The 24,423-nt window shown below is 37.4% G+C and overlaps 1 protein-coding gene across 3 annotated transcripts in view; it reads left to right on the forward strand.

The window, feature by feature from the left end:
* The window catches only part of TBCK (TBC1 domain containing kinase), a 117,183-nt gene that overhangs the window by 68,368 nt on the left and 24,392 nt on the right, over positions 1 to 24,423 (forward strand). For all 3 annotated transcript variants that reach the window (XM_009885497.1, XM_009885498.1, XM_009885499.1), the window contains one exon: positions 13,558 to 13,733. In XM_009885497.1, coding sequence (XP_009883799.1) covers positions 13,558 to 13,733 — 176 coding nt within the window. The remainder of the gene's footprint in view (positions 1 to 13,557; positions 13,734 to 24,423) is intronic.

Genomic DNA, 24,423 nt, shown 5'->3' on the forward strand with positions numbered 1-24,423 from the left:
CAGGAGGTTGTTGATCTATCCATACAAACAAGTGTTGCATCTTTAAAAATAAAATAAAATAAAAATTGCAGTCAACAATGAAGTTTGAGTCCTGCTTCTGAGCAAGTTTCTAGTGAGACAGTAGAATGCATTTGAACTATTAACTGAAAGGTGTTTCCATTTGTGACGGACTAATATTTACATAGCATGTGAATTGGAAGGCTATTGCACCCAGAACACACTTATATTCTTGTATTAATTCCCTCTCTCCAACCCAGGATCTTACTAACATAATATAGGTCTTGGTTAAGAGGTGACACTGTTTTAATTTTGTGACCTTTCTAGAGACAATTTCAACTTTTGGCTAATTGCTAGGCTAATTATAGATTTAGTAGGCTCTGTTTGAACACCATGTGTGCAATTCAATAATTTATAATTCATTTAAACAGAAGTCATTCTTTTTCGAAGAAATGAATGAGAGAATCAAGTTTGGAAGAGCATTTAAGCTTAAAAGCTCTTGTTAAGTATGACTGTGTCCACAACTGCAGAGTTCCCAGAGCTTAGCAGTAGTCTAGGATATGGCAGCAAGCGCTGAGGCGAAGTTCGTAGTTGCATAAATGAGTCTTGCGGAAGTTCAGTGAGTTGTCACAGGTAAAGCTCTGTGATTTCTCTAAATATTATAGTCGCAAATTCTGTCTCTCACTGTATACCCTTGAATATGTGTTGGTATTTCAAAATTTTGCATTTCTACTACCTTTCAGTTTAATATGTACTATGCAATTGCTACTGTATTTTTCAATTTATAAGAAGCTTAATTAGGCCATTTGTTATGGTGTGGGGTTTTTTTTCATTTTCAGTCTATATGCTTAGTCATTTCAAGTGCCCTTATTAAATTTAACTGGGTATCTTTAGATGGTCTGAAAGGCGAGTGCTAAACTAAAAGATTGTCTCTCTCCTTCCTTCCTCCCCCATCTATTAGCTCTATGTCTTAGTTAAATATAGATTCATTAATATTTAACTTATTTTCTTGCCTAAGGTCATTTCTCACTATTTTTTTTCCTTGAGTGGTTCTAAATTATATATTCCAATTTCTCTTGAACCAGCTGATTTGCTGACAGTTGAAGTACTTTATGCTGAGGTCATATGTAAGAACACACAAGTTCTCATAATACATATCTGTTTATATAATAAAATTAAATCACTAAAATCGGTAGTGTTATAATGTACGTGCTTTCTGCTGACTATGGTTTATCACAACTTTGCTGATACTGTGGTAGGAAACATTTTGGTCAAATGGTGTTTCTGATAAGATTTTTTTTTAACATTGGTGATATCTGCAATATTTTGGATGTCAACAGTGGCACAATTTGAATATTGTGAGATTAATCCAAAGCATATCATAAACTGACTAGTAAGGGAAAAAAGGATGAGGATGGAAGATGATCCTGGTGTGACTTAAATGTTACTGGTCTAGCTGAGACTTCTGTAATCAGTAACTTCTTTGAACATATAGTTATTGTAGCCTTGTGCCTTCTCTTTCTGACCTGAGCCTTATTTTGTTTCTGAATTAAGAAGTACGACTGCTTATGGTTTTTGTCACCTCTATCTTCCAAACAGGACTTCTGTTATTTTGGTTAAAATAAATTGTGTGCCATGCCTGAGAATTTTCTGAAAGTAATTTACAACCAACCTTCACCTGAAACTGGGTCACCCTGAGGAAGACAGTATGTTGTTCAAAACATCTGCGATAATTTCAATCTAAAATCAATTGTTGCTCAACAGCCTGAAACTCCTGTGGTTTTTGAGCTTTCTATGCACTGAAATGGCTTATCTCGGGCTGCCAGTGAAAGTGACTTGCTTCCCAGAGTGATAAAGCTATTTTACTGCAATCTTGCAACTTTGTGGAACACTTTTTTTAAGATTTCTTGTTTTTACAGTAGCTATTTCTAAAAATGTATATTTAAAGTTTAAAAAAAAAAAACCAACAAACCACAACACTGCTTTATTTCCTGCTCACTGCATATAGCACAGTTTCAATTACTGTTTAAAAAATTTAATGATGTGAGGGAAAAGAAGGGGCACAGTGCCATTATTGATCACTTGATTCTGAAAACCCTTTCCAATACTTGTCTCAAAGTGTGGGCCATGTTTTATCTATAAACCAAATACAATTGGGCATTACTTGCTATTTTGGGGCGCTCTGTTGGAAATTTTAATTTGTTCTTCTGCAGTTTTAACAATGATTATTGTAACTTGACTTGATTGCAAAGTTCATTACCCGCTTTACAAGCAGTACAAAGTCATCAGCACCTTTTGTTAGGAACCAGACCCAGGAAGGAAGCGTCCAGATATGTACAGCTCTTTGCAAACAGTTCAAGGATTCCATAAAGCAGTTCACTCCCACCTGGAACGGGTACAATATAGAGCCTGGCAAACAGATCTTCCTCCAGAGATCCATGCCAATGTCATCACTGACATAGAGATTAATTATGGCCTTGAGAAGGGATAGGACAACTACCAAAAGATGGGGACAGGTGCTATTAGAGAATAAGTAAACACCAATCCTAGACATGAGATAAAACATACTTTCAAATAAGCCTTGTAGGTTAGCTCAACAGTAACCTCATCTTCTGGAATTTTGGAGTGAGAAAAGGGTTCATTCTTCTAATGCTGTTCACCTTAGGATGGTGGTTTTTTGCTGACTCCAGGCTAGTTGGTGCTTCCAAAGGAAGATCGTCAGCCTCAGGAAGGAAGTCTAGACAGACTGGCTGTGGAAAAGCAATCCAGTGCAACCAGAAGCTACAGTAAAACTCTTCAAGTGGAAAATGTAGAGGGTTCTACTTTGTGAGGCACAGACCTGTAGCTTTAAGATGCAACACGTAGTTAAATATCTAGCTATCACTAAACCACAAAAATTATTCTCCAAAGAACAGAGTTTCTCTAATGTGGGAGAATCTGTTGCCATTGTAATGATCTGCCAAAATGCGGAATCCCATGATGGTGAAAGCCATGTAAATGTTTAGAAGGATTACACCCATCTCGAAAATGGACTAAAGATTAAAAAATAGTGGAAATTCTACACTAAGATTGCATGGTTCAGCTTTGAATGATGTGTTTCTGCTGACAGCAGCAGAAATAGATGTACATCTGAGAACTCAACTTTAGATATGTATCCGACCCTAGGTAGCTACTGTTTTACTTTCTGTTGGGTTTTTTTCCTGAAAATCCTTTGTCTGCCCACATCTGTGATTCATACACTTTTATTGTGCCAGAATTTCTGGCGGTTTATCATTTAGTTAGTTACAATTTGGTAGGAGGAAGAAATGGCAGTTGTCTGCCAAGCCCACTCTGAGTTTATGGGTGGTTTGGTGTCTGTTCCCATTTGTTTCACCACTTCTTGCCTAAAAAGGTAAACTCTCAGATCAAAACACCAGCTTTGAAGAGACTGAAAGAGACAGTGGAGTCTTCTGTGTGCCAGTGAGCAGTGGAAAAACAAAGGTAGTATACTGTTTTGATTAGGATTTGACTTTTTATCATACAGTTTTGAAGATGTCCTATTGCTTAGATTAAGGCTCTGAGGAATAATAGCTAATAGTTCTTTTAAAAGGAAACTTTTTTCATAACTTCAGCTACGACATTTTGACACACGGTTTTGTTGTAGTTTGCCCAAGTTCAACAGTGTTGTCCCCCATGGAAGGTGACCCTGCAAGGTGATTTATCTGGGGTTAGTGAAGCTGGACTGCTTCTTCAAATTACAGTGTATCTGAAGAAAAACAGCAGTTCGGTCTCTGTCATGTGATGTGCGTGATAATGGTGCTGTAACATAAAAAAAAATACATCAGAAATATCAAAACTCATCAGAAGTAAAAAAGGAAATAATGTTTCTAGTTTTCTTGAGAGATGTAGATCAGACTGATATTTATAGAAACATCTTTTTCTGAACATATTCCTCACCTCTGCTATGTTAGGTGGCTTTTTCAGATGCGAGCGGCAGATGTATTTCATAATGCAATACCTGAAGATTTATTGTTTCTAAATGATGGCGTTTATGAAGCAAAAACTGTGCGTAGCTGCTAGTAGGTGATTTTTTGCTTGTTTTGCTGTGCTTTTTTTGCCTTTTTTTTTTTTTTTTTTTAATGGCTTACAGCCAACGGTGGGTTGGGAGCTGGCTTTGGTACGGAAGCAGAGCAATTTGTTAGGACACACCTGCTCACCAAGGCTGTTCGGTCGTGTCAAATTCTGTAAGATTGATATCACTTTACCTGAAGCTGTGAATTCTTTAATTATTCATGTTTTCTACTTGTAGTGACATGAACAAAATCCAGTTCTATTTATAGATTCTGCCTTCTTGAGACTAAAGAGAAATGGTGTGGTGGGTGACGCACCAAGAAAAAAATACACCAGAATCCTTTTTTTTTTTTTTTTTTGTTCATGTTAGTGTTCTTGCTAGGCTGTAGTTGTCACTGGCAGAAGAAAATCAAATATATATCCTTTAGCAAAGGACTGTCTGTCTCAAGAGATGGCCTTTCATAAAAAGGGTGAAACATGAGTTCATCAGTAGAACTTTCCTAGTAGACGTCTTAAAATCAGTCCGATGCACAGCTCATGCCTCCCATTTCTGGATAGAACCTGTATGTACTCTTCATAGCAAAAGGGGACTTCAGAAATAGAATAATCCACCTGTTAGTCACATAGGATTTTTGTACACATTTACCCTGGAATAAAATTAAGGTACAGGAAGGTAGACTGTTAAACATACTAGCACTTCTAAGCATGGAAAGACAAAATTCAGGTCGCTTTTATCTGAGCTTTGCTTCTAGATGTGGTGAATTATTATTTTTTTCTCTTTACAAATGTGTCTCAGAAAAATCTTTCCCTCTTTTTTTTTTTTTTTTGTTTCATTAAAATTATGAGCATAACAACTGGTCCAGGATTGGACTAGTGCTTGGAAAGCAAGAGTGCGCACTAGATTATTTTTTTTTTCTCCTTTTACAATTGCAGAAAATGTTGCTGACAGAGCAAGGTGCCTAATATGATATCTGTCTACATCTTTGGTATGCTGAATGTGTGTGTTTGCCTGTACAGGTATAAATAATCATCCCAATAATCTTTAATTCTCTGCTTGTTAGTTGAGGAGGATTTTAAAATGACCTGCGCAAATACAACAGTGTTAAAATTCCTTGATTACAATCAATATTAGCAGCACATATCTCTATATGATTGTAGGTATGTTTTGGGGGTGTGTACATCCAGTGTTGTTAAGAGATACACATGATTACTTAAATATGGAATTGGAATGGCAGTGTAGACTGAGACCTAGAAAAATCTTTCTGCCGAAATAAGGACTGAGAAACAATGTCTGTTTAAGTGAATTCTCAGTGGTCTCATACTTTGTGATAGCTGTCAATTCCGTTTGGTTTACTTTCCCATATTCAATGAACTTGAACTCTTGCCTTTATAAATTTGTGTGAGGCATTTCATTCTGTCTATCCAGACTTCTTTTTTGGAGTTTAGTAGAAATCAGCAGAAAGACCAAAACTAAACATGGAGAATTAGAGCAGGGTTAGTACCTAAAGCTAAGACTTTGTTGATTTTGCAAGCTCAGAATAAATTTGAGGACTGGATTGTTAGCATTGAAGGGCAAAACTTGTTCAGGAAGGACAGGTATCCCAACTGGGAAAAGCTCGCATTGTATGTGAAGAATGTTGTCTGTAGTCTGAAAATGGTGATAAATGGGTCTAAGTATCCATCAGGGGTGTGTCAGGTGAAACCTCTGTCACTGCAAAAATTTAAGTAGTCTAGACAAGCATCTGTAGGGGATAGGCTAGTCATGTATCATTTGGCTTCAGAACAAGGCAAGGAGCTAGACAATCTTTTGCTGTTTCTTCAATCCTTATGCTAAAAAATACCAAAACACCCCATCAACTTTTTTTTTTTTTTCTCACCAGCATAGCATAGTTCTAAGGAAACAAATTCAGCAATCATGTAAGCTGATAGAGTATAAACCATAAACCTGTCTGCTGGAAATGTAACCCTAAAATGACACAAATTTAAAAATTATTTAGGAACGTGCTTCTTGAATACTTTCATTTGTAAATTCAAATAGGGGCTGTTAGAAAGCTTTTTCATAGATTAGGGGAACTTTTTTCCTTGACTTCTGAGTAGGTTAATGATGCAGCAAGCTTTACATCCTTTAGAAATATATATTGACTAGGTTGATCTGATGTTAGATACTTAAAGCTACTAGTTTTGTGCTGTGAAACACTGGCGTAAACTTGACTAATGGTGAACACTGATAGTTCATCTCAGTAAGTTATCTACTGTAGTGCCAAATGAGAAGAGCTTTTTTTTTAGAAATGAGAGCAATGGTTATTATCCTTCCTGTTTACAGTTGCTGTATTTGTGGGAAACTAATGACATTTTAGACTTGAATAATGTTTCTTGCTCTTTGGTAATTTTTGTGTGTCACTTGATTCAGAATGTTCTTTAGGGAGATCTAGATATCTTATCTATATTGATCTTTACCCAAAGTTTTTCCATTATTGGTCTAGGAACCAACAGGTCACATTAGAGCCTTTGATCCTTTTCTCATGGCATCAGGTACTCCTTTTCAATATTACTTGAATTTTTGTCTTATATCCAAAACAGAAATTCGAAGTTACTTCATATTATTTCCTTAAAAATACCCTGAAGGCTAGCAAGAAGAGACCTATGCTAAAACAAGTCTTCTACTTATGGCTCTTTAGAGATTGATCAGTTTTATAAGTATTTGGTCTGGTTGGAGTTTCTGATTGTAGAGGGGTTTTTACAGTTTTCTACCTGTTATGTCTGGAAAACAGAAGTGGCTTGTATCTACCACCCAGCTAGAAACTTAACATGATCTTTACTAATGCATACTGAGCTTCAGTATTTGAATATTATTTCTGTAAAGGATAAAAAAAGGTAGGTTTCACTAGTATTTGAGATTGCTGAATGTCTTCAGTCAGTTTTTAAAAGATTTTTAACAAACCATACAACATAGAAAAGCAAAAAAAATCTTTTTCATTCAAAAGTTGAATGTTGTTCGGTGTTGTGATGGTGGCACAAGCTCTTCACCTCCATGTATTTCTAACAAGTGTCGCCTCTACTGATCCCTGCAGCTTTGTAAACTTATCCTCTTATGCATCTTCTGTGCGTGATTATCATCTAGGTACGAAATAATGTTAGTTGTTCTATTGATCTGCTTTATTTCCCCTTATTCTTGTGTGTATCTCAGTTTTTGCACAGTAGCCTCCATCTGACTATTTCCATTATACAGTATGAATTTCTGTCCTCCCGTCTTTGACCACTATGCTAGTCTGATGTTCAGGCCGGTCCAGATGTCTTTAAAATTTTGTTAGTTTGTAGAAATATCAGCTGTTAAACAGCCCCGATGCACCTCATTAACTGTTTAAAACACACTTTCCTGTCAGAGCTTAGCCGACGTTACGGTCTTTATGTAACCTGTTTGGGTCTTCTTTCTCAGCAAGACATAGCATGTGGCATTTGGTGGTTCACTTACAGTAAACCTTTATTCTTCATACAGTCATTCATCATTCTGTCTCTTCTCTGCTCATCTTCATCAGTGCAGAACAACATCACGTTTCCATGCTGGAAGGCATTCTTTATGAAACCTTTTCACTAAACTGCTGAGTCAGAGCAATTTTTACGGTCATGAGTAAGAAAAGGATTCATGTTTGTCCTTTATGCAGTCTAATGTCTCAGGGAATAATTCAGTGTTCACTGCTGCTTCTCTCTATTGCTCACTACTTTGGTAAGTGTTGCATGAACAACCCCAGACAACTGCATAAGTGGAGGTGGTGTAATAGTTGAACTTTCCACTATTGTCTTCTCAGCTTCTCCTGTTTATACACAGGCTGCAAACACACTTGCTCTTGGTCTCAGCAGAAGTGTCAGTATCTCACATAAATATGTCATTTCTACTTGAACTACTATCTTCATAACACCCTCCACTACATAACTCTTTATCTTGATGCATTCCTAATTTTCAGTCCTCAAACATCTCCTTTATGGATGAAGACAAGAGACCAACAAGTTCTTTTTCTGCTCTTTGAACATTGCATATGATTTCATTCTATAAAAACAAAAGCCTTTCTTTTCTCAGTGTTTCTGAACCCTGATGCAGATGGTTGACATGCTTTCACCAAGCAAGTGCCCGGACTATTTCATTTTTTTGTGCACTAACTACTGGTTGTGGGCATTCAACCTCAAGAATAGTTAAAATTGTTGTCTTTCCTATCCCACAGCAAGATAACTGTCACATGTACGCTGAAAAAGGCAATATTGTCCCGAGATAGCAAACAATATTGCCTGTGGAGAACTGTCTAGAGAATTTTTTTATTCCAAGATACTGAAAGAATTGTAGAGTAATGCACTCTCAGACAAGGTAGCCTTTCGCTGCAGCATTGAATTTCTTGATCCTTATTACAGCTGTGCAACATGAAATCTGTCTGAAAACTTAGTACTATAGATTGTTCCTTTGCTTCTGCCTCCAATCGTTTTTCTATCTGAGTGCAGCTTCTGTACACATGCTATATTACATAAAGATATGGTGGCTCCTTGACTGGCAGCTCTTGAGATGCACACCTTGCACCCATGTAGAAAGAAGAACAAAGACTTCTGTCGTATTAGCTGAAGAGTATTAAAATTAATGACTGATATTTATGTCACCTTTGAAATTTTGTCCCAAGATGCAAAGGAAGGGATGCTGATGTGTAAGTAAGAGCAAATTACTATCCACAAAGCAATGAAATAACACAACTATCCTGGAATGTATGAAATAAATTATATAAAAAGAATATTTTGCATTGACCTTTTCGTTTATAGTAACCTTCTAGCAGTAATAGATACGGAGATGTTGGCTAGAAATGTCACTTCTCTTCCTAGATCTGTCCTTTTCGATATCTAGGCTTAGTGTATCTTTTTGTATGTCATCAAAAACGAAAAGGTTTATGACCTTTCACCTCTATTTCTTCTGAGAGCAGAAATCATGAGATGGAACTGACTGACCTATTCAGCTTCCCTGCTTTTATAGCACAGAGGTTTTCTGGCCTATTTATGTGGCCGTGCGGTGAAAGCTGATGTTGCCTGGCAGGGTAGTAATAAACTACTTGTGATGGAGAGGTCAAACCAAGCCCATAATTCTGGGCTGTTTCCAAAATGCAGAAGCAGTTTATTTTGGCCAAATTTCTTAACTGGTGTCCTGTTACCCAAGGAAAAGGGCTCTGGAATTGATTAACTGCACACAGAAACTTGGTCTGTGTACATTTTCATTAAGAAAGAACCATTCGTGTTACGTTTTTCTCCATTACTTGCTTTCACTTGCTGTGAACGGGGTATGCACGTCTGGTTTTGGTGTTAAAATAAAAAATTCTGTGTGCTTTTGTCACGGGTGTATTGCCTTTATACTGATGCTTTCCTTTTAACATCTGTTTGAGGTGCAGTCTCCTTCTCTCCTGTACCTATAATAAGAAACACTAAACATACATAGCTTAAAAAGCAGCTGTGTCAGGCTAAGCCATCCTTTTCAGTTGAGGCTGTTGACAGAGGGAGGCAGCAGCTCGGCAGGGAGTGATAATTTAGCATGAACAGAGCAAAATGAATAACATCTTAGAGCAACCAGGAAGCTTAGTTCAGAAAAGGAGCAAAATATTTGAGTAGGCTTAATACTGGGATAGGGCCATGGCAAAACCAGCATGTGACTGTTAGATCACTCTTTGTTTACTTCCCCAGCCCCAACTTTTTCAATTCCTGTATTGTTTGCATATTTAGAAATCTCAGGAAAAGTCTTTTGATGCCAAATAATGGAGTAATTAGTTGGTGCCGTAGAATCGTTTCCTGTAAGGCTGCTTGACTGTGAAATACTTGAGTTCTGGCTTAACTGAGCTCCTAAAACCAACATTTAAAAATGAAACTTGTGATTTTTAGTTCCCAGGTACTTGGGTGCCAACGTTTATAGGTTTTGAAGTGCAGGTGCTCACTACTTTTTGAAAACCAGACTGCTTGAAGACATACTAAATTTTGAAACGAGAACTTTTTTTATGGTATTTATATTATGTTTCAAGTTAGGTTTAAATTTCTTCAGTGCACACTTCACAGTTAATGATAGGTCAACGTGTTTTCATTACAGATTTTCCAGCAAAATAATTTGTATGAGTAAAAACAGAAGGCACGTGCTTTTTTAAACTACAGAAGACCCCAGTGTTGGGACTTTGGAGAGCACGGAGATGTTATATGTTCATGAGCGAGCAGGCCCTCCCTGTCTTTTCTAAATGTTTCTCTTTGCTTCTTGAGATTTCTGCAGAGTCTGCTCTCAGAAGGATGTTCTTCTGAAATATTTGCACATAACAAGTAGTCTGGCATCCTGGAGAGGTACTCTGTTTGTTCGTAGTCCCGCTCAAGAATCTAGGCACTAGCTTGTTATATTTACACTTCTGACAAATCAACAGTGTGTTTTTAATAATGTCTAAGCTTTAATGTTTTCTGGCTTGTAACACAGTTGCTTGGGAGCAGGAAGAGTACAAGCAGGATTAATACTGTGTGAATGCAAAATCTCGGGGCAATAACAAAAGATGGACATTAAATTGGAGACTGACTCATTTGTCATATATTTGAAAGGGCATGGGAAGAAATCGGAATTGAAGTAGCACAGCAGACCCTTACTTATTAGCCAAAAGGAGGAGAAAAGATCTTATCCAGCAAGGCTGCAAAGGATTGCATTGCGTTTTAGTTACTGACAGGAAGTGATTTTTCTTCAACCAAAATTTCAAACAAAGGGTGAAGATGGGCTTGAAGGTTGCTCAACTGTGACGCTTGTTCATGCAATGTGACTAATAAACATTCTGTAAATATTTACACCAGTTTAATGGCGTCTTAAACTCCAGTATCCTGCAAGTAATTGATTTTAAAAAAAAGAATGTGAGGAAATTTTTCACTACCACCCTTGTGGGTGATAAATGTTGACCATTCCCATATATATGCATACATGTGCCTGTGTGCATACATATATAATTTTTGTTATTATTTGCAGAAACCATGATCTCCTTGTTGTATTTTTATTTTGCATTCCTTAGAAGCAGAACAGTTAATCAGCGGGTCGTAAATTGGTGTTAGGCTTTTGATGGCCTCCCTCCCAAACCGTTTTAAATTCCCTCTTGTTCTGTGGAATTTCGTTTTCAGGCATGGCCACTGTCCTCCTGAAATGCTGCTTAGAAGAAGTGATAAACCAAACAGCCAAGAATCACAGAACAACAGACTCCTAATTTTTTTTTTACTTACACCCTGATGTGTGAGAACTGGTTATAGTTTTTAGGGAAACCCATTGCTGCATTTCCCACTTCTCTGAATGGATTCCTTTTTGGAATTACAGAGCTTGTTTCTAAGAAAAATATTTTAACAGTCTGTCTCAATGCTTAACTCTGTCAATCTCAATTTCTGCTTTCAGCTTTTTCATAACTTTATACTGCACATAGCATTCCTATTGCATTCCCCAGTTCTCTGTTTTCAATTTCAGATATTTGTAGGCTACTATGCCCTCACAACCAAATGTTTTTCATGCTATTAATTATTGCTGTTCAGATAACTTTTTTTTTATTATTTTTTTTTACTGGCTAAATTTTGTTTTCATCTCACTTATTACAGAAGTACTGCTAATGTTTCCTTAGCTAAGAATCTCAGGAGACGGGGCTATAACTCATTTATAGTAGTCTTTTTACAGAAAAAAATCCAAAACCCATAAATGTACTACACTCTTGAACTGAAATTCTCAACTTTTTATAAATCAAATGAGTCTTCAGAAACACAGAGAAAATGTGACTGTAATGACCATGCTTCAGAGTGTATTCTGAGCTCTAGGACTAATAACCGGTGAAAGGCATCTGCTGTCTTTACCTGAATTTAGAAATTGTGTCAGGTGTTCCAGTTGCATGGATTTGCCTCGGGAATGATACTAAATACCAACCTTCCAATACAATATATTCAGACTGACAAATCTAATGCGTTTTCATCACAGAATGAAAAATGGTTAGTTACTATTGAGACACCACATTGTCCATTTATCTCTGGCAAGTATTAATCACAAGTAGCTAGAGAACCTGATATGGTTAAGCAAAATCGTGATTTACTCTCACATCCTTATTAGCATTAAAATTAGGTGAACCACAGCTTTACACCCAGATTTTTCAGAATTTCAGAAGCAAGATAGCACATAAGCATATTGTCTTCAATGGAGTTAAAGCATATGCTGCAGGTCGTATCCTACCTGAATTTGGACAGCTTTTTGAACGGGAGATTAATAGATTACTTCATTCATTCAAATTTTAAACAAAGTGAATAATCTTATCCAACTGGAATATTCGGCCCCAGTCTTCAATTTCAGCTTCTTTTGCTCACCACCCTGCTAAATGACTGAGGTTTCTGGAGTAACTCCCTGATGGCAATACGTCAAATCTGTTTGAGATACACAGATAAAGCCTGGCTGCAGTGCCTCTACTTTCTTCATAGAAGCTGATGCTTCAGTCTTCTAAATTGTGAGTGCTGTAATGAATTATCCAAGATGTGTGGGACAGACGCAAGAAAGAAGGGCTAGTATACCTGTTGTTTGTGTGACGCAATACACTAGGTTTGTCATAAAATGCAAGCTAGAAAATGTTTTCTTTTCGTGAGACTGCAGACAGGAGATGCAAAACTAACCGGTCTTTTTATAGTGATAGAAAAGCAAGTGGGTTTTATGTTACATCTTGTTAGAAGTCAGATACATGCAGGATGCTTAGTGTTGCAAAAAATGATATTTGTAATAGGTTTACTTTTTATTTCCTTTTGCATATGTTTTTCATTATGTTTTGATAATTTTTATTTGACCACAGCTTATTTTAGGATGCTTCCTGTTTGATGTGTGTCTGCGTTCCTCCCAAGTTGAGTGGTATTTTGTTGCACACAGCACTTCACTCCTTCAGCCGGAATGTTTCACTGTGAATGTCTGGTTAGGGTTTGGACTTTTTTTTTTTTTTGTAAATAATGGGAGGGCACACAAAGTTCAACAACTGAAAGCCTTCCGTCTGGCTCGTAGCAGTATTGAACTGACAAATAAGACAGTCGGTTGATCCAAAAATCCTGATGTCCATACACTGCATGAAATATACTTTTGATGTACTGCATGCACTTGCATTTAAGAGTCAATAGTTTGACTTGCAAGGACATTTAATGAAGATGCCTTACAATGACTAGGCTTCAGTTGTATTCCTATCTTTGCATTGGTTAAAGTTCTGTTACGCTTCTCTTAAACAGCTTGCTGTATTTCCGTACATAAGTAGGGATAAAATTAGTGCTTAAAATGTCTTTGCTAGTTTTTCATAAAAGATTTCTAAGTGGTTTTTTTGAATGGGAAGATGTTTTTGAAAACTACGTGCCTTTTAAGTGGGGGAGAGAGAGACAGAGGTATAGATGGTGATATGCATATTTAGCAATGTCATAACTAGGTTAATTGGCTTTACTGATCTTTCATGATTGCATTTGTTGTTTTTTCTTTAAATCCCTGATCAGAGATTGACATTGAGCGTTGTGTTCGTGAGTCAATCAACCTGTTTCGCTGGACCCCGAAGAGTGCTACATACAGGCAATATGCACAGCCTCCACGGCAAGCCAGTGAGAGCAGCGGCACAAGAAGTTCAATGTCCTGCTTTTCAGCAGATTATCAGGAAGCACCTCGAAGTGACCTGGTAAGTGACCTGGGAATTGGAGGGGGGGAGAATTGTTCAGATGGCACGTTTCTCCTGCCCCAGGTGTGTTTTTTCTCTGTAAAATTTGGACAGGAAGAAAATACCCACCAAACCTCAGTTACAGGCATTTATGTTGTCGCTTCCAAGCACAGGGGTTTGACGCATTCATCAGATGTTTTGATTTGCTTGTCAACTCAGTGTTAGAGCCTATGCCATATTACTCATTTTGATGAACAATCGAATGCAGTGAATGAGAATTAACTGAAAGGTTGTTGAGTTTTGTTGGTTTTTGTTGTTTTTTTTTAAAAAAAAAAACTTTACTGCTTTGAACTTTACCTTCTTTGATGTACATGCCAATAAAATTATTTCTTCATGTGCTGGATTTCTGCCTCTCCCAACTCCTGCTCTTTCAGTTCTGTGGTGTTCGTTGCCACAACAGACCAATGTCCATGACTCACCAGCAGAACTACAAACAGGCTTTGTCTTAGGAGAAAAATAGTAAAAAGAAAAGTTTGCCAGTGAGAAATAGGTAACTGGAAAGTGGTGCAGGAAGCTCCGACTGCTTTTTCCATCTTGGCATGTCAGGTTAAAGGTATGGCTCAAGTTATTTTGAGAAGTAGTATTTGAGTTATGCCTGTGTTTGTCTTGGCAAAGAGTAATTAGTGGCTAAGACTGTATCAGTTTAAGAATAACTACTGGCTGAGAGTATATCTGCATTAAACAGATACTCAGTTTAGTAAAAATATTTTTCCCTTCTCTCTCCAGTAAAATCTCATGGTTTTTTCTATTGTCAAATACAACACCTGAAGAAAGGTGATTTGAAATCATTCCTTTTGTTCCTCTCAGCAGTGTAATGCTGTCAGTCTCCTAAAAATTAAACAGTTTTGTTAGAGTGTTTTTTCCTTCCACGTTCTCCTACAATCAGAATTCATTCACAAGTACATTACAATAATAGGGGAAGGATATATAGACCTGCTATATCTATTTGGTCAATTGCATTAGGTTGTAGTTTTTCCATCTGTTTTTCCTAACTACTAAGAAAATAAGAAGTGCATTGTCACTCAAGTGTATCTTGCTTTTTAAGTAGTCCTTAAACCTGAGTTCAGCCATTTTCTTGGGTTTTTTACTTTAGTTTTGATTTTATTTCTATTGCTGTATTTTCTGGAAGCCTTAGCCAAAAGTCCAGGAGTCCAAGTGCTAGACACACAAATGCAGAACAGAAGGAAACTCCAAAGAGCCTACAGGATTTAAGAAATAATAGGTGGATGTAGAAAGGCAATTGGGAAGAAAAATTAAATGACAGGAGAATACTGGTTGTTGTCGTACAGGAATTGTAGCCATCACAGCTGCTGCTGTGCTGCTCTAGAGATTTGTAGAGAGACTTTCTGAAGGAGCTAAGGGCTGCACATTCATAGAATAATTCAGATAGGACCTTAGGAAGTCATCTGGTACAAATTCCTGCAGAAAACAGGCCCAACACTGAATTCAGTTGGGGTTGCCCAGGGCTTTGTTCCGTTAGGTCATGAAAACTTCCAAGGAAAGAGATTATGCAGTCTCTCTTGGCAGCCTGACAGTGCTAATAGTGAAAATGTTTTTGTGTATGTGCTAGCTTTTCTTAATGGTATGATGACGAGAGTAAAAAGACAATTCTCCTCAGTCCTGAGGATGTGCTTGTGCCTTTCTGTGTCCAAGCAAGAGTGAAGGGACTTGGAAGTAGCAAGGAGGGAGATGGGAGAAAGCAGCAATGGTCTACTGAACTGGCAAATAGAACAAAGATTTATATTTGTAGCAGAGATAAAAATCCATTATTTTGGGTCAAGCAAAGTTTCTTTCAGTATTCTTCCATTTCCTGAGAAACTTCTTGGGTGTTTCTTTCCTGATAGCTATTTTATTTTCATACCAGAAGTTGTGTTTGTTTATATTGCCAGTAACTGGGCTCATCCATCCCACAATTTCCAAGAAATTAAGTGAATGTTTTTGTTATCTTATAGAGAAGAAAATAAATACCATAACTTCTGTGAACATATTCAGGCTTTTTCTGTAGCAAAGAAGAAACTAATCTCATGGATGCCTGAATGACAAGGAAGCTGATTCGTATGTTAAGTTATAGTCTACAAAGGTGTTTGCTCTCACGTGCCGTATTTTTGTGGGTGAGATTTTCAGACAGATATATACAATCCAAGTATGTTATGGTTCCATCAGGAGCCATAGTTCAGACTTTGAAAAATCCAGTGTAACATGAGCCACTAATAAGCTGACTTTCACTTGTGACAGTTCTGCACTTCCGGATATTTGTCTAAGATGACACTTCTCGGGGGTTTGAACAACGTTGCTAAAAAAAAATATTTGAAATTATTAGTGAAATACACTATTTACACCCAAAGGCGGTGTAGGGGGTTTTGTGGTTTGTTTTTTGTTGCCTTTTTTTTTTTAACCTTAATCCTGGAACTAGCTGTCTCTTTCTTCAAACTTCTACTGGTGTTTGCTGCCATGTGGAAGCTGTTTTCTACTTGAAAGCAGTGGAATCTGAGTTCAATCTTTAGTACACACAGTAGCCTTTAATGGATTTTCTGAAATACCATTATGTCCCTGCTGGTCAGTCTAACTCTTAAAAAATTATTTGGCTATTTCCCCCCCTATTTAGTTGGTTATTTGGACAAGCGCTTGGCACTACATTTGTATCTCCAGTTTTATGTTTGTGGGTCGCTTCTGTATTTGAGGGTGAGGAGGGTAGGAAACAATTCCTTTGTAAACAAAGCTGTGGGTTTGCTTCTGAAGGTAATTTATGACTTCTTGAACATTAGGCGTTTAGTGTATTTAATTCTAAACACCAGCTGTCTCCTACTCCCATATTTGTATTTTCTTTCTAAGCTGCTTCAGTTTGTTTCTTAAGTGCTTTTTATTGGCTACTCAAATATTTGTGTGTATCTGCGTGTTATGGCGCTTTGGTTAATAATAACATGAGAAGTATTTGCCCTTGGGTGAACGCTTTTCTCCCTAGATCTTCAGCCAGTAAAACAAAACTGGTTTGACTTTTTTTTTCTCTCTAGCATTGCTTAGTTTTCATTTTAATGACATCTATTTGCAACTTCATAAATAAGCTTGGGTGCTCTCTTCCGTCCTGGATTTGTGTGTTGCTTAATCTTTTACTCTTTCAGCCTGTAAACGTATTTCTACTGAGATAAAATCTCAAGGAGGAAATAGTTTCACAGAGGATGAATGTACATCTTAAGTGGTTTTGCATGTTTATTTTGAGAAAGATAAAATGTCAAAAATAAGAATGGAAAAACCCTTTATATTTGCTACTGACTTTTAGTAGCAGTCTGCTCAAATTTGTGTCTGTAATTTTTTTCTGAACAGTACACTGATTTTTTTTCTTACTCTTCCTGAAACTTAACCCCCCCCCCTTCCCCCCCAAAATTTCAAAAGTGTTTTTCTTGAATGTCCAGGAGTCAGAGAGACAAATAGCACTTGTCATGTAACAATTTTCTGCTATGCCTGTATCTCCTTTATTATAGACATGGTAGATGACACTCTCTCCAGCTATCTGTATACTTCTAAATAAAGGCAAGAGAATGATGCAGTTTCTTTATCTTTATGAGTGTCTGCTCAGATGCAGCAGGTGGACTGATACAATCGTGCCTTTGTCTTGGTCTTCTAGTGCCCATCCTCTTTTCAGAGGTGGAAGTTCCTGATGAATGTTGGGGAATGAAAGCATTCAACTGGAGAAAAGTCTACCAGATGGTTATCAATCCTTGCACCGATTTAAATACCATGAGTCAGTTTCAGTTTTTCTTTTTTGATGAAGTAGGAGAAATACCTAAGCAGGAAGCTGACTTAATGGTTTGATGAAACAGTACAAACACAAAAACTTTTTTTTTTTTTTTTTTTTAAATCAAAAATAGTATGAGCAAAGTTTCCTGATGATAATTTTCTTTGCAGATAATCAAGGATAGCTTGTGTGACAGTCGTCTTACAGATGGGAATTCAGGCCTATTTGCAATAAATACACCAGCACTCAGTTGCTTCTAATTTCCTGTGTGCACCTAGGATGTATTTGTCCATATTAAAGTGTATTGGCTAGGCTTATATTAAGCCCTTGAATAACCGGTGCGTAAAGTCCATCTATTCTTCTAAAAGAAGCATGATGAGTAGTGTATACCAATATTTCTGCTTCAGTGTTCAAGCTAGGAAACGTCCAAGTACAATGGCACAAGATCCATGCTGTTCATAACAGCTGTGATATATATTCTGCCTCAAGGGTCTTCTGACTGCCTTGATCCATTTCAGGTTTGGGTTGTGTTCTGTTTTTGTAGGGAACTTGGTTTTGTTTTCTTCTTTCATTGTTCTGCTACTCAACAGAAAGCTGTTCCTCAAATTTGCCTTTAGTTCATGTTGTGCAAATCAATGACTAATCAAGATCTCAGTTAATGTTTCCGATTTATTTTGCATGTGCCTTTGACGCTTCTGTCTTTTCTGGTTGTAGCTGCCAACAGTTTGCGTGAGGAGTTGAGTTTATTTGTAATTTTTGAGATGAGTTGGTTAAAATAGACTTTTTCTGTCACTCTCCTGTGAGTGAATAAAGAATTCACAGTTTAATTAGGCATATCATAAGCTCATCGCATTCTGGCAAGTATTTTTAGGAATCTTTGAAAGCTTCAAAACTTTTTCTGTGTATTATTTGTTAGCTTTTCAAAGTTGTTTTTTTTTTTTGATAACTCATAAGCAAGGCGGCTGGCAACTAAAAAGTAGAGAGTGTAAGGAAACCTGTGCTTCTAGTGCATTGGTTCTGCAGATTAAATTAGCTGAAGGGAGCCTTTTTTAGCACTTGCTTTACTCTGCTTGGTTTTAAAAATATGAATGTATTTTATTATGTTTTAGGACTCTTTCTGATAGAAGATAAGGCATTAAATCAATTACCAGAGTAGATAAAACAAGGAATATATTGGCTTAGGAAATAACTGATGTTAAATGTTAATTTAAGAATCTCTAATGAATGTTGTGGTTGTTTTTTAAGTTGTAATATAAATAGCAATTATTTTAATTGAATGTAAACTCATTGGAACAAATGTACTGTGTTTTTTCATAGTTGAGGCAGAATTAAAGGAATACGTTTATAATAATGTAAAAGCTATTTAGATTAGACTCTGCTAGTTTGTTATATACTCACTTAGATCATATTTAAGGATTGTAAACATATTTTGTACAGACTTGGTTTCTGAGTCTCCCTGGGATGTGTTTGTCCGCTGTGAATGTAAATGGGGCAGTGGAGCAGCCAGAGCACTCTCTGCTGCAGCCTTAGGCTCAGGTTCTGGATTCAGCAATTGTCCATCTAGTCCTTCCTCACAAGCCTTTGCAATTATACCCACTTTGAAGATAAAAGCTGGGTGTATTTGACCTTTTTGACCTCCCACAATTGGGATTCCATGACTGATTAACAAATGTGCTGATGGCGAGGTGGTAATTATACCTGTAAAATTAATTAAAAAAAAATCTAGCTGGTTTTCTCTCTCTGCATCTTGTGGGAATGTTCTTTTTTGGAGTTGGGTTTTGGTTTTTTTTCTGATTTGGAAATTGTTTTAAAATCAGGTTCTGGGTTTGAGAGCCTTTGATCAATTAAATATCAGGAGTCTCATTTTCCTCTTTTTTTTTTTTCAGTTTTGCTACATTAACAGGGAAGAGAAATTTACTTTAAAAAAATCATAAGCAGTAGTCACTGTATGACAGAATAAGGAATATGGTGTCCACCCTTTAAGGTGTGGAAATTATTGACAGATGAGCTGTTTACAAGATAAAGAAAGGATTTGGCCCATAATAAAGTGGTAAATAGAACACAAGAGTACGGTCAAGTTTGCTACAGCTGTTAGTTTGGATTTGAGGCAACTCTGATTTTTCCCTTCTCTGCCCAATCTTAGCCCCTGTGGAGTATATCCTGTGAGAAGACACTGTCTGAAATGTATAAGGTAGCACTGGTAGTCTGAGGTCAGTCCTTGCCAAAGTAAATTATTGGAATATTGAAATGAAAAATGGAAGAAAACCAGAGTTTCCGAAGTCTCTCTGGCCAGTGTTACATCTGCCCAGATGTACTCAATACTCAGCTGCAGCTGGCAATCCAAATCTGAGCTCTGGAAGGTGGCACTGTGGTTTTTACCTGTGCCTTTTCCATCTGCATTGATTGATGCCAGGTTCTCATTGATTATTGGTGGGTGATCTCTGTGATACGTGAGCTGGTACGGTTCCATTCTTGAAAACTTGGTGTGGTGCAAATACTTCTTTCCACAAGTACAGCTGCAGCAAAGCCTTACGTTATAACTAAGTTTTAGCAAGGAGGAATTTGCTTGCTCTCACTGAAGAGTAGCAGCAGTGGGCTATTCTTCAAACATATCTCTTTTCTTTTTTTTTTTTTTTTTGTATGCACATCCAATGCATGGAGAATATTAGGAAACAGTTACACGCGTCAGTGTTTTGCTCATTTCTCTGGTAATTATTTATTGGGTTGCTGACAACGTGATGTAACATTAACAATTTGTGAGGGATGCTTTAGAATCTTCCCCTGAGAAACACATAAGGAGATCGGGACACAAGCTCCTAAGGAGAGCACAAGTTCAGGCTGTAGTGGTCCTGAATTGCTGGCTGGCTGGCTGAAGACATCGTTGTTACTTTATTTTTTCTCATGTGGTTTAGCACTGGCTCTGTCCCTCTTTGAGAGGGAGGACTATAGTGGAAATATATATATAGGGGAAATCTTTTTGGTAACCAATATAAATACGTGGTGTGGTTTCCTGGGTATCAGTTTTATTTCATACTTTGTTAAATAATCCATATTTTATCAAAAAAGTAGCAGCCTGCGTCCAGAAAAGGAAAATGAAAAAGCAGTTCAGCGTGTATGTGGATTTACTTTGCGAGAGTAGTAACATTCAGAATAACCCACCGTGTGCTAAAAATAAGCTTTAGGACCAGCACAAATCTAAAAAGCTTGATGCTTTTTTCAGCTTCTGATAAGCACAATTAGATACTGTAAAGAGAAACGGTCCACCTGGTATTATGTTTTTATGTGTGTGCTTGTAGCATTAGAAGGCAATGGGATTTGGGAGAAATTTTTGGAGTTGGGTTTTGGAGGAGAAGTAAACTCAAGGATCTTAGTAGTTTATCTCACGCACAAATATGCTGAGATGCACAGACGTAGCTGCCTCCTGCCTCTCACAGCAACTCTAATTCCAGCATCCACTACCTCCTGTGTATGCCATATATTGCTGCTGTGAAGGGTGTGTCTAGAGCACAGTGCTGTGCTACAGCGCTATTGAGAAAACGTTACAAAAATAAATTTTCATGACTTGGGGGAGGGGATGTATGATGTTGGAGATATTTCTGTCAAAGGCCTAAGATGTTTTTTTCCTCTACTCCCCAGTCCTCTGTCTTACCCTATTCTGTTTTTCTATGTAGGTCTCTATAGGAGCCCACCTTAGGCTAACCTTGAATCCAGGATTTCATCACATACCTTTCTTAATGCACCTCAGGTCAGGCTAAGTGCTGTGTGTTTTCTCGATTGAGTCAGGATGCGGTATCATTATAATCTAACTTAGATATGAAGTACAGTGAGAGGATGAAAAAGACTTTCCTGAATGCAGCTCTCTTGCCTGGTGCCGTTGCTGCATTCTTGCAGTTGATAGCCTAGTTGATTGACTGGTGGCCTATGTGACTGTGTCAACATCATCTGAATCTACTAGTAAAATTGTTATAGCTATATATATATAGAGAGAGAGAGAGTTATCTGCCATTGTTACCAGTAGAAAATTTCAAATACGTGTGACAACATAACTAGAAGAAAGAGTGCATACTGATTGTAAAGTTGAACCTGCAGCAAAAGTTAGTTGTGGAACCTATCCTGCAAACGTGAATGAACCGTTTTTAGGTTGATGGGCATAAATGTTTCTGTTGATGCTAAAATGGTGACTTACAGATATCTCACCAAAACTTGGGCCCAGGTTTCTAAAATGAGCAGAGTGGTACAGAAATCCAAGGAGATTGATGTGAAAAGCACATACAGCTTACAGCATAACTGTCTGGCTAACCGTATTTTCAATAGGGTTTGGCAATTTGACCATTTTGGACAGTTCCTCAAATTCAGCAGTCCTCTTCATAGTCACCAGTTAAGGTAGAGCCTTAACAGTAAGTTTTGCTCTTTGGCAGGCTTCACAGCGTTAAACAACTGAAAATGTCCCAGAGCTGTGCTGCTATTGTTAATGCCAGTTCAGAAAACAGGAGTCATGGATAAAGAGCAACTACAGTTGAATCCTGAAAATAGATGGATTGTCTGAATCCAAAGTCTCTGACACCAAGTGACATACATGATCATATTGTGAGGGAAAGGAAATTCTTCTTCCAGTTGCAGTTTTGTTGAGACGTGATATTGAATTCCTGTTGGTTTTGTTTTTAAAAAGGGCAAGGGAATCTCTGACAGTTCATACCCTTAAGATTCTGTAATTTTTTTTTTTTTTTTCTCAAGGCAAAGTAATACAATTGCTTGTCAAGGAGAGAGCATCTATCAAGAGGAAAAAAAGAGGCACTGAGGCGAAGTGGGGAAAGCTTGCAAGATCGTTCTTGCTGCTGCTTTTACTTCCAGTTTTATTTCATGTTAAAGCATCTTGTGGGTATTTTCAGGCATGACTGGATTATGGCTCAGCTTTGTATTTTAAAATGGCTCCCTGCAGTGGTGAGAAGTGTTTGCATGTTTTATCATATCAGAGGCAATAACTACTGAGACTTTGCAGCGTGTCTGCCTAGCTGCACGCAGGGAGTAGCTTGTCTTTATGCTCTGCTGACTCAGCTTATTCAATTATGTTATCCAGGGATAACATATGTTACTCAATTATGTTAATTCAGGGAGAGAGGGGTTTCCTTAATAACAAGCTACTTCAGCAAGCAGAGCTCACTTACAGTTTTCTGGACTGCCTGCAATGATGTATGAAGACATTTGGAGGATGTTTATGAATGACAATTGGCTAAAAGTTGCTGTTTGCGCACTCCTTAAGGTGTGGGATCTGGAGCAGGGAGCTTTGGGGGGAGTCAGGGTGGTAGAGGGGGTGGAAGAGTACAGCTTACAAAATGTACTTGCAAAATGAAGTGGAGCAAACTAAAGAAATAGGAGGAGGAAGGCACGTAGGGAAGGTAGGCACCAAAGTCTTGACTTGGAAACATGAGAAGCAGAATATGATGGCAAGGGAACATGAGGGAATCTGTACTGTTAAGAATGAGTTCACTAGAGAAATTATGTAGAGAAGAGTGGCTCTCAAGTGTTTGAAAAATATTAGAAAACAGTTCCTAAAATCTGGAAGTTTGACAGCTCCGCCTTTATAAGTGGTCCTGATTGAACATCAAAAAACACTGAAGCCTTTTTCTATGACCCTTTGCTAATAATGGTCATAAAAAATGACCGTGTTTGTGTGTGTGGAGTAGGGAGGGGGATCAGGGAGTGTGTCAAGACATGTGTTCCTCTTTATTTATGATCATTAGAATACTTCTCTGGCTGTATAGGCCTCTTTCTGTTAATAACAGTGGATTTAAGCATCATTCTTTCTCGGTTGGTACAGGAGTTAAGTACTTTTTGCTTATCAGGCCATCAGAATTGAAGGGAGCAATGGGAGTCACTCCATTGGTTTAAAAACAAACAAGCAAAACCACCCCACTAAAAATAAACATGCGAAGGACAATGCTCCTAGGGGATTAAGTAGTGCCTTCATTTACTTAATTATGAAGAATATAAACAAAACCACTTGCATAGAAAATACGAAGTGCAGGCACACTGGTAATGACTGGTTTCAGTCCTAAAGTCCCTTTAGATGATGCAGCAAAAATCCAGTGGTTTTGTCTGGTCTTGTTTTCAAGTAATTCCTGAAAACTGGCTGTGTCTGTTGTGAAAACTACTTTTTTGATTAAAAATATGGTAGCAGTGGCTTCACCTGCAAAGCTGTCCTGAACCATCCTGTTCTTCTTGCTTATTCTCCCTCTTCTTTTCTACCAGTTGTTTTCATCTGACTGCTATATTTTAATTGGTGTAAAATAGTGCTACTCTATATATAAATATATTTATCCCAAAGCTTATATGATGGCACCATGACATTGAGTATTATATTTAGGTGAAATTCACTGTAAAAAGTACATTAGCTTTTTCCATTATGGTTATTTAAAGCAAAAACAAGAACAAACAGCACCATCTTTGCTACGGACTAGTGTGACTCTTGATTGGGAGTTGCATCTGTCTGTGGTTGCTGTGTGCTTTTGTCTCTTTCTCTGTTTGATCAGTTCTTCAGAAATCTTTTAAAATCATTCTCTTCTAAGCTGGTTTTAAATATCTTTTTGTCATCTTATTCCTAGATATACATGCATACATTGATTTCAGAAATGAAACCTTATGTTCCAAAAATATGGAATGACATCTACCAGGAAGCATGTTTCTTTATGAAGGACTCTGATACTTTGAATAGATTATTTTACTTGAAACCCAGATTTTAATTATACTGACTTTCAGGCTGAAATTCCTTCTGTATTAAATTTGCTGTGATAAGTTTTGCCAACTTCAAAGACAAAAGGGGGGAAACCCTTCTACTCAGATAAAGCTATCATTTCTATGGATAAAAAGTTGCTTTATAGCTCCTGTGTTTATCAGATGGGACTGTTAAGTTCAGGTTCA

This window comes from Charadrius vociferus, unplaced genomic scaffold (assembly GCF_000708025.1).
Source record: "Charadrius vociferus isolate BGI_N301 unplaced genomic scaffold, ASM70802v2 scaffold55, whole genome shotgun sequence".
NCBI lineage: Eukaryota > Metazoa > Chordata > Aves > Charadriiformes > Charadriidae > Charadrius > Charadrius vociferus.